Source organism: Nannospalax galili, unplaced genomic scaffold (assembly GCF_000622305.1).
Source record: "Nannospalax galili isolate Female #2095 unplaced genomic scaffold, S.galili_v1.0 scaffold580, whole genome shotgun sequence".
In the NCBI taxonomy this organism is placed as follows: Eukaryota; Metazoa; Chordata; class Mammalia; order Rodentia; family Spalacidae; genus Nannospalax; species Nannospalax galili.
This window is the reverse complement of record NW_008345762.1, coordinates 243,715-255,019: the sequence shown is the minus strand read 5'-3', so window position 1 is coordinate 255,019 and position 11,305 is coordinate 243,715. Positions and strand designations below refer to the sequence as shown.

At 40.7% G+C, this 11,305-nt stretch overlaps 1 protein-coding gene and 1 pseudogene across 1 annotated transcript; one reads left to right on the top strand and one right to left on the bottom strand.

Annotated features, from left to right (window-relative positions):
- Positions 1-511: 511 nt before the first annotated feature.
- Positions 512-1,496, top strand: LOC103741273 (annotated as a pseudogene).
- A 7,026-nt stretch (positions 1,497-8,522) lies between these two features.
- On the bottom strand, positions 8,523-9,482 carry LOC103741241 (olfactory receptor 5A2-like). Its single transcript, XM_008841998.1, has one exon. It carries the CDS (start codon positions 9,480-9,482, stop codon positions 8,523-8,525), a length of 960 nt encoding a protein of 319 aa, XP_008840220.1.
- Positions 9,483-11,305: the final 1,823 nt, after the last annotated feature.

Genomic DNA, 11,305 nt, shown 5'->3' with positions numbered 1-11,305 from the left:
ATAATGTGTTTTTTAGTACATTTATATACCCATTTTGTAGTATAATTACACAGTTTATGAATATTGAACAGTAGAAGGCTCTTCCATGATAAAGTAATTGAGTTTGTTTTTGTAAAGTACCCACATTTGACAAAAATCAGAATTAGCTTTTGAAATATGCCTCCTAACTCTGGAAAAATAATTTTTAGTGGTCAAAGAATAATTTTTAAATCAATTTCAGTGACAATCCATGACAGAGAATTATTAAAATTTATTTTGGAAAATGTGACATCTAATTTAGTCATTTTGAAATGGTAACTTTAAATTATGAAAATTTTAAATTTCTATTAAAATATTTTGTATAATCATTTTTCCCTGTCTCCCTTAATTACAATAGTCATAGCTTTTGTGTATGAATGTGTATTCATGGTGTGTGTGTGTGTGTGTGTGTGTGTGTGTAGGAATCACAGCACTTCTTTGGCACTGTATTTGACAGCTGCTGTTCAAGTTTTAAGTATCTCTTGTTATGGTAATGCTCACTGCATTCTCTTGTGTCCTTTCTGATACTAGGATCAGCAAGGCAAGGATTAGGGGGAGAAGTATTACCTGGATCACTGAATTCATCCTCCTGGGATTCTCTGATTTCCCCAGAATCACGGCACTGCTCTTCGGAATATAAATTCCTTCTCATCTGCATTATAACTCGGACCTGAGACCTGTCCCTCATTGTTTCAATAAGGATGGATTCCCACCTCCACACCCCCATGCACTTCTTCCTCAGTAATCTGTCCTTCATAGACCTGTGCTTTGTCTCCTCCCCAGCCCCCAATGTGCTTTCTCACTTATTCAAGGGAGAGCAAACTATCAGCTTTGTGGGCTGCACAGCTCAGTACTTCTTCTGCCACCCTGGCACTGAATCAATCTTGCCTCATGACAGCCATGGCCTATGACAGATATGCTGTCATTTGTTACCCACTGCTCTATGTATCCATCATGTCACCCACCCTCTGTGTTTGGATGGTGCTGGGATCCTATGTGGCAGGACTCACAGGTTCTTCATCTCAGACTTGTGCCTTGTTGCAGCTCAACTTCTGTGGACCTAATGTCATCAGGCACTTCTTCTGTGACATATCCCAGCTTGTACATCTGTCCTGCACTGGCAAATTCTTTGCAGAAGTCCTGCTTGTGATATTAACAATGATGTTTGGAATGGCGAATGCTTTTGCCATCATGATATCCTGTGTTCATATCATCTTCTCTATGGTGAAGATCACGTCAGCTAAAGGCAGGTCCAAGGCATTCAGCACCTGTGCTTCTCACCTGACAGCTGTTTCCCTCTTCTATGGTTCTGGTGTCGTTGTCTATTTGCTTTTCAGTTCTGGTGGTTCCTTCAACTTTGACAGATTTGAATCTGTTTCTACACTGTGGTGGTCCCCATGATGAAATCTTTGATACAGAGACTGAGGAATAATGAAATCAAAGATGTTAAGAGATTTCAGAAGACAGGCTCCTGCTAAGGTCACAGACTCTGAGACTTCTGGCACATGTATCCTGTCAGGTGCTCTGCTCCTTCCAATAATGTGCATATGCCTTGAACACTACAAAATTCATGGGATATTGGATGAAGATGTCTTAATTTAAAGCAGATGAGATATGCCAGTTGGCCTGACAGCTGATTTGACTTCATAGAAACACGTCATCATTAAGATCTGGAAGGTCATAATTTTCATGTTCCAAAAGGATCACCATTCATTATTCTGTCCACAGGTATTTGAATTGTGGTGGGTATCAAAGAGCAATGACAATAGCCTATTTTGATTTAGGGGGTGGCCTATGGGGATCCTCTGACTCACAACACAAAATGTGATATCTTACATCTGGCACTGTGTTTTTTGTTTGCTAACCTATAGCATCAGCAGAAAGCATTATGATCCCATTCAGGCTAACACCATTTAAATTCTTGTTACACACACAGACATTCACAGACACACAGACACACAGACACACACAGACAGACAGACAGACAGACAGACAGACACACACACACACACACACACACACACACACACACTAAAAGATTGTAGGTTTCCATATAGCTTTTTCAAACATCTTTCATGTTGGTCATCTCTCCCCCCAGCACCTCCTCTACACTACCCTCCACCCCCCACTTAAATCTTCCCCACTTATTTTCCCCCCTTCCTCTCTCTGCATTTAGCTATTTCCCCTCAAAATCTTTACCTCCTCCACTGACCTCTTTCAAGTTTCATAGCTCAGGTACTCTTAGTTAAACATACATATCTAAAGATTGAAAGCTAGGATCCACAGATGAGAAAGAGCATGTGGCATTTGTCCTTTTGGGTCTGGGCTACTTCACTCAGTGTGATTTTTTTTCAAGTTTTATCCATTTACTTTCAAATTAATCTCATGATTTCATTTTTCTTTACTGAGTAGGACTCCATTGTGTAAGTATACCACATTTTCATTATTCATTCATCAGTTCACATCAAGGTTGTTTCCATTTCCTAGCTATGTACATAAAATAATAGCTAACCCATGGTATATATGACTCAAGTAGTGTGTTTAGTATTTTATCTATACTCTTTTTAAAAATTTTTATTTATTATTTTTATTTTATGTGTATGCGTATATCACCTGCATGTAGGTAAGTGCACCCATGTCATGCAATGTCCGCGGAGGACAGAAGAGGCTGTTGGATCCTCTGGGACTGGAGTTACAGATAGTTGTTATCTTTTATGTGGGTGCTGGGATTCGAACCTGGGTCTTCTGCAAGAACAACCAGTGTTCTTGACCACTGAGCTATCTGTCCAGCCCCTTTAGCTATACTCTTGCAGTAGCAGAAATAAAATTACTTTGAAATAAAAATCAAAGAATGAATCAAATCATAAATATATAATTAAGCAAAATTAAGACTAATTTCCACCAGAAGATGTTATACAAATATGGAACTATGCATAAGCTGAGAGGAGGCACTGAACACACAGAAAATCAGAAAGTGGTTGGTTGCCCCCAGAACATTCATGCCACTATTGCACTCTTGGGCATCTCTTGCCATGCCCCTTATTTGACCTTTTACATGGGTTCTGGAGATCAACTCAGTGTCTCATACTGTATGGCAAGCAATTTACCAACTAAGCCCTCTTTCCAGCCCTTCAATTTATTTATTTATTTTTGGTCTTTTTGAGAAAGGGTCCCCTTGCATCCCCAGCTGGCCTGGAACTCACAATGTAGATCAGGTTGGCCTTGAACTCACAGAGATCCACCTGCTTCCTCAGTACTGGGATTCAAGGTGTGCGCACCATGCCCAGCATCTTCACATTATTGGAAAAAGTGCACATCTACATCTATGCACCCTGTGCGGTCATCTATATTCTTTTTCACAACAAAAATGTGAATGTAAGTAAATATGTACATGAAAGAAGCAGAATTTTGCCAGGTAGGAGAATTTGGAAGAGCCTTTATACTTCTCTGACCCTTTTAATCATATTAATATTCTTCCAAAAATATACCCATAAAAGTGAATATTAATGCTTAAATATAATTCATTGCAGCACATTTGCACTGTACATTATCTGCCATCAGCCAAAGAATCTTTTTTTTAAAGATGAAAAATTCCACTAAATAATGATAAGTTTCTCCTTTTATTTTGTGTACTTTATTTGCTTTTATGGTTAAGTTTCATTTGTGGAAGGACTGGCTTATTAGATAAAAAGTATGAAACAAATTCTGTTCTATTCCATTTCTTTTATTTTGATAAAACACCCCAACAAAAAATACATAGGGGGTGGGAAGCTTCCTGGGAGGGCTAATAGCTTCCTGGGAGGGGTAGTATAATGCAATAATATGACGGGGTAAAGGGGAACATAGATTAGGAAGGGTTAAACGGAGTGAGGAATGGGAAGGCAGGCAGAGGAGGGAGTATGGGGAGGGACAAGTAATACTAAAGGCTTTAGAAAAACCCATGTGGAAATTTACTACTCTAAAAGCCTCTTGAAGTCCCCCTACATATGTGTCATAAAGACAGATTAAAAGGACTTATCCAATAGTAGGGGGATACTGCCCTCTCTAGACATCATAGGCTAATGAAAAAACAAACAAACCTCAATTGCAGGAATGAACCCCCTTTCTAGAAGCTGTTGACTGGGGTCCTATAGACCGTCAAAACAATATTGGGTATTGCCCCTGCTCTTGGGTACTCACCAGAACTGGATGGTAAGACTATTGCTGAAGACACTACATACATGACGTGTAGAACAGAGTCTCATCTCTACTAGCTAGTGTTCATAGTGGTGGATGGTGCTCTGTATGCTACCAGAAGGAAAAAATAATCATCAGCCTTGCTCAGCTGTGAATGCTGTGAATTATAGCAACAAGTGGCCTAGCAATTTATGTCCAAAGTTCAATAGTCGTACAAATTTTCTGTGAGTAAATAACCACTGTTTGATCAGATTTAAAGTCCACTTTCTAGGATGGAGCACTCCTGAAATTGTTATCAGCCTTATTAGGAACCTGAGGCTAGACCGGCCACAGGACGTAGGGAAGAGCCTAATACCACTTTTCTACTAAATAGTTATCATATTAAACTGAATATTAATGGATTATTGTTATACCCACAGATGAATGCATTTTACAACTCTCACCATGGAAGTTCCCTTATGTCACAGATGATGATTAACAGAAAAACGGGAATAACTTGCCAGTGTGTAAAGAACAAGATGTTGTAGAATGCTTATCCTTGAATAGGACACCTATATCAAACTGCTGCACTCCAAGGTTCAGGGATCATTGAGGAGGAGGAAGCAAAAAGATTGCAAGAGCCAAAGTTGATGGAGGACCACAAAGAAACAAAAGTTTTCCAGACAGCTTGTTAGTTACTCATATGAGTTCACAGCAATGGTGACAGCATGCACAGGTTCCATGCAAGCTCAAAGTAGAAAAAAATCCAAGCATAGATAAGATGAAGTGGGTCAGAAACTCTGGTCCCACCTAAGGAAATTGTCTCTTTCAAGTCAGACTCTTGGTAGGTTAAGCAGGCTGCAGTGAATGGGTCCATACTGAAGGACATTTGGAGACACAAATTAGACTCTATAGGTTCTCTCTCTCTCTCTCTCTCTCTCTCTCTCTCTCTCTCTCTCTTTCTCCATATGTGTGTGTGTGTGTGTGTGTGTGTGTATGTGTGTGTGTATGAAACAGAGTACATTAAATTGGGTGGAGGCAATAAGGGAAGTATGGATGTGGAGGGGATCTAAACACCATCAAATTATATTGTATGAAAGTCACAAAAATCCAATAAAAAAGAAAAAAAGATATTCCCCCAATTTCTTTAAAAAGCCCATAATTTCTTAACTGTAGGCTTCTAGAAAATAAAAATGCTACATACTTATACATTTTTATTCAAAGGGAAGAACTGGAACATTGCAAATAAATAATCACACTTAAGCAAATTCAAAACCTGGCAATATTCCAAATTCCAAATCAAGTTGTCTATTGTAAAGTATTTTGGCTTGTAATTTTCTATGCTCTAAAGGACTTGAGTAGTCCTACTCCTCCAGCTCTCCCATCCCCAGTACATGGAAAGGCTGTCTTCTATTTTTGGCTCAATACATGAGGCTCTCCTTGGTAGGCATCCTGTGGTCCAGGCATCTCGAATATCCTGGGGTCTCCATTGGAACTGATGTTTCACCTTCACAATGGATTCTACTGGCTTCTTCATGGGGACTCTGACCCTGCTGCATGGTGTCTGATCTCAGGGTTTTCTACAACCCCTTCATGATTTTGAACTCAGTACCATGTGGGTGACTTATATTACTGAGAAGTTCTGCTGTGAGTTGAAGATATAGCACAGCCTTTTTGGACTCCAGTTATATCAGCTTCTGTGTGTTGACCCTGAAGATATAATTTCCTATTCTTTTAGTGAAGTGCAGAAGGTTTTACCTCAGTGGTATAGCTCTCTTATTAATTACATCTGATTCTTCAACCCCAGCCTGATCAACACACATATATCTATCCTTAGGCAAAATATCAGGTGAATGTCTCTTGTCCAATTCCTAATGAAGTCCTTGTTCCCCTCTGAAACCTCATCAGCGGGGCCTCCACATTCCACATTTCTCTCAGTGTCTGTCACATCTGTCACTGGAATGGCCCATTAAACTCCACTAGTGGCATTCAGTGGCTTTTCCACTCAAAGTCTTTCATACTCCTCCCCTGAAACATGGTCAGGTTCATCACAGGAACAACTTCATTTCTCTGGCACCAATTTCTGTTCTAGTTTAATTTCTGTTGCTGTGATAAAATACCTTGGCAAGAAGCAACATAGGAGATGAAGAGGTTTATTTGTTCACCATTCCAAGTTATAGTCCATCATTGCAGAGATGTTAAGGCAGAAGGTCAAGCAGCTAGCCACATCACATCCATAGTCAAGATCAAAGAGAGAATAAGGTATCCTTGCTTGCTTGCTTCCTTTGTTCTTGACTTTTATGCAAGGCCTGGCCAGTGGAATGCTGCTGCCCACATTCAGGGTGTGTCTTCCATCGCACTGCAGCTGAAGCAGTGAAGATAATCCCCTTCAGACATGCCCACAGGTCAACCTGATCTAGACAATCCTTCACTAAGACTTCCTTCCCAGGTGATTCTAAGTTGTGGGAAGTTAACATTTAAAACTAATCACTGGGGGGTGGGGCTGGAGAGATGGCTCAGTGGTTAAGAGCACTGGCAGCTCTTGAAGAGGACATGTGTTCAAATCCCAGCATTCACATGGTGGCTAACAGCCATCTGTAACTTCAGTTCCAGGAATCCAACTCCCTTTTCTGTCCTCTGTGTGTACTGCATGACATGGGTGCACTTATACACATGCAGGCATAACACTCATACACATGAAAAAGTCATAAAACTAACAATTACAAGTACCTCTACATTGTTCTTTGGCAAAACTTAATTTGAATCAACATAAATATGCATATTTTGGATAAAATAATGCACTTCTTTTTAAATTTTTTATAGGTATGTGTGTTTTGCCTGCATGTAAGTACCCTGTGTGGAAGCAATGCCCATGGAGGCCAGAAGAGGGTGGTGTTGGGTACCCTGGAACTGGAGTTACAGATGGTGGTCATTAGCCATCATGGGGGTACTGGGACCAAATCCAAGTCCTCTTCAAGAACAGCCGGTATTCTTAACCACTATGCTGCTTCTCAGCCCATGCATTTATTTTTTACATATAATTTTAATGTACTTGACAATTTCATACATGTCCATAATGTATTTTGGTCATATTCATCCACATTCTCCTCTTTTATCCTCCTCTGGACCCATTCTTCTAGCCAACATGCCCTCCTCCTGCTTCCATGTCTTTTTATATAATCATTGAGTTTAACTGGGCTTGCACGCATGTGCATGAGTGTGAGGTTGTTTACTAGATCATGGGCAACTTACCAGAGAGAAGTTTCTGTATCTCCAAAGAGAAGTAATTCCTTATCTCTCAGGACCTGTTAGCTTCCTATAGCTCCTCATCTAGGGGAGACTCATGTTCATGGATGGAATGTTTAAGGGCTTGATCCGATGCAGGTCTTGTGCAGGTAACCACAGCTGCTATGAGTTCATGAGTTCAATAGCTGTGTCATGTCTAGAAGACAGTATCTCCCAGCATCCCTTCCCATCCTCATGCTCTTGTAATTCTTTCTTTTTCCTCATCCATGATGTTTCCTGAGCCCTGGGAGATGGAAAGTATACCACACTCATCAGTTACTTATTCTCAGCACTTCGATCATAATGAATCTCTGCTTTGACCATCACCCACTGCCAAAAGAGGCATCTCCGAGTGAGGCTGAGAGCTGCATTAGTCTAAGAGTATAAACATACATATTTAGAAGACAATTTATTTGTTCATTAGATGTTCATCTAGTTATAGCAATTATTGAGTAATAGATTCCCACAGAGGACCTGTGTCATCCTTAGCCACATGCTTTTGATCAGGTTTGCAATAAAAAAAAATGTGTATTTTCTCTCATAAAGTAGGTCCCTGATCCGATCAGGAAATGGTAAGTTATTTCTGGAACATTCCAGCTATTGTTGGTCCAGTGAGCATATATTGCACAGCTGTTCAGTATTGTAGTAGGCAAGGTTCACAGTTGTGTGAAACAGTTGATGACTTTTTTCTTCCAACAAGCTACCTAACACTTTCTGGTGCTAGACAGCAAGGAGGAGGCTTCCATGCTGAGTTTCAGGTTGATTTCTCTGGGTCTTGCATCGTAAGTGCAGACACATACTATTTTGATGTTCCAGAATGTATGTTGTGGTGAAAATTTATACTAATGAGAGCATTTGGAATATATGCACACTAAATACTAGAAATCAACAATAGCAAAACAGTTTCTAGTTACCAATAAAATTGTTAGTGAGAGGGGAGAAAATCTTACAGAAGGGAGAAAAGCTTTGTTCACACAAATTCTTATAAAGATCGAGTAGTCAAAACTACTTAAGCATCTACACCAATGAACCAGCTCATGACTTCATTTAAACACAGCCCAGGGTCAGAAAAATGAACGCCCATGAGAAAGTATATGTTTCCTTTCCATAACTTTCCTCATGGCATTTTTAATGTCCTTATTCCTGAAGCTGTAGATAATGGGATTCATCATGGGGATCACTACAGCATAGAATACAGATATCACTTTGTCCCGGCTGAGGGAGTAACTGGAACTGGGTCTCATGTACATGAAGAGACCAGAGCCATAGAGGAGGCTCACAGCAGTTAGGTGAGATGCACAGGTGCTGAAGGCCTTGGTCCGGCCTTTAGTTGAGCTGATCCTCAGCACAGCAGCAGCAATATATCCATACGAGATGAAGACCACAAGGGCAGAGACCAATCCTACCACAACACCCAAAATGAAGGTCACCACCTGACTGGTGAAGGTGTCGGAGCAGGACAAAGCCAGGACTGGAGGGAGGTCACAGAAGAAGTGGTTGATTACATTAGACCCACAGAAATCATGCTGATAGATACAGCATGTTTCAATTAGAGAGCTAAGGAATCCACCCACATAGGCACCAGCCAGCATCTTTAAACACAGTGTGTGGGACATGAGCGCCATGTAGAGCAATGGGTTACAGACTGCAGCATGCCGGTCATAAGCCATGGCTGCCAGGAGCAAACATTCAGTCAGCCCCATTCCACAGAAAACAAAGTACTGCGTGGCACAGCCCACAAAAGAAATGATGTTCTGCCCTGTGATGATGTCAGAAAGCATCTTAGGAGCTGTGGAGGATGAATAGCAGATGTCCAGGAAGGACAGGTTACTGAGGAAGAAGTACATGGGCGTGTGCAGGTGAGTGTCCATCCTGATGAGGGCGATGAGGCTCAGGTTCCAGGCCAGGGTGAGGAGATAGACTCCCAGAAAGAACACAAACAGGAAGACCTTCATTTGAGGCTGATCTGAGAAACCAAGGAGGATGAACTTTGTAACACTTGTGTTGTTTTTCCCTCCAGTCATAGGTGAGCTTCCTGAATAGAAGAAGGACACAATCCTGAAATCAGGGAGACTGTGTTTGTAACTTTAGGAATAAAAACTTGGGTTGGGGATGTAGGTCAGTTGATAGAGTGATTGTCTAGCATGCACAAAGTCCTGTGTTCAATCCCTAGCACTGCATGGGTGTGGTGGCTTATATTTCTAATTCTGTGAGGATCAGCAGTTGATTCTTGCCTACACAAGGAGTTTGAAGCCAACCTGGGATATATGATACTCTGCTTCGTAAACAAAAGATGGAGATGGTGAGATGGTTCAGCGTTTGCTGCACAAATACCAGGATCTGAGCTTCGATCACCAGCAGTCATGTAAAAAGCCAGGCCTGGCTATGTGTGTTTTTAATCATGATACAATGGGAGGTTGGTGGGGTGGGGCAGAGACAAGAGGATCCCTGGACTTCATAACCAGCCAAGGTAGTGGAATCAGTGAGCTCTAGGTTCAGTTCAGTAGATAGTCTCTTAGAAAATGAAGTGAAAACAAGTGAGAAAGACTTCATGTTGACCCCTGGCCTTCACATGTATGCTCCCACATGTGCACATGAATGTGTACAGAGGGGAAGAGAGAGAGAGAGAGAAAAATTACTTTGAGAGAGAGAGAGAGAGAGAGAGAGAGAGAGAGAGAGAGAGAAACTCTTGGAAGATCACAGAAACTGCTAATGCTCATTTAACATTTCCAGATATCTTCTGGTAAAAAATATCAAGTAAATAATTTGCTCCCACTATTTAAAACCTTTATAGTGTATGCCTTGCTGACTAAAAGAGATCAAGAGATTTCAGGTAGAAGGTGGACTGCATGAGGCCTAGTGGGGGAGGCATGGATGGGGAGGGGGTATAAATTTGATTAAGAATTATTGTATGAAATACACTGAAAGTTGCTCAATGGCAGACAAGCAATTTTGTCCATTCTGTTTATGTTTCTTGATTACCCAAGACAGGGCTCGGCACATAAGCATCCAGTAAATATTTATTAAACGAATGAATGCTTTTCATTGCTAATTCCTCAGAGTTCTGCAGTGCCCGTCAGTTACTATTGAAATAATAAAACATATACTATCAATCACAATACATAATATATACAATACTTATATCTATCATAATATAATAATATAATCATGAACATTTATTTAATACTTGTGTACCAGACACTGTTGAAAGACCTAATTTATATAAACCCACTGACTTCTCTGTACAGCATCAGGAAGCAGAAGTGTTTCTCTGCACCCTTTACATTTTGTGCACATTGTGAAGTAGGCAGGAATGAATTAGACTTACTAATTTTTTTTTTCAGTAGACGTGTCCTGAGATCTTGCTCCAAAATTGATAAAGTATTGATGGCTTTGTTTCCATAACCTGTCTTGCAGTTCTGAGTTTGGCTGTGTGTTCTGATGCTGTAAGCCTGATTTCTGGTTCCATCAAGCTTTTATACACTGGCCCCATGGAAATAGAAATACCTGCTTTTGGAATTCCTGCTCCTTTGTCACTAAAACTCCCAAACGGCCTATAGAAGTTTATTGTTTTAATGGGCAGAGATGGTCCTTCCTCCCAGAGTTTGTGCTCTGTCAGTCAATCCAGGGTCCCACGTGAAAAGCCCAGAAATCATTAGAGCTGGCATACTCCTGAGCATTAATTGTTCTCTGGAGTAATGGTGACAGGGGCCAATTGTCCATTATGAGTTTCTTGCCTTGTTCTCTAATAAGACTTCCCTTTTTTGTGTCCAAGAAGACTTCCTTTTGTGTTAGAAGACAGTCTTCCAGATTAAGAATGCCCTCAGCTGGAAATAAACTACACACA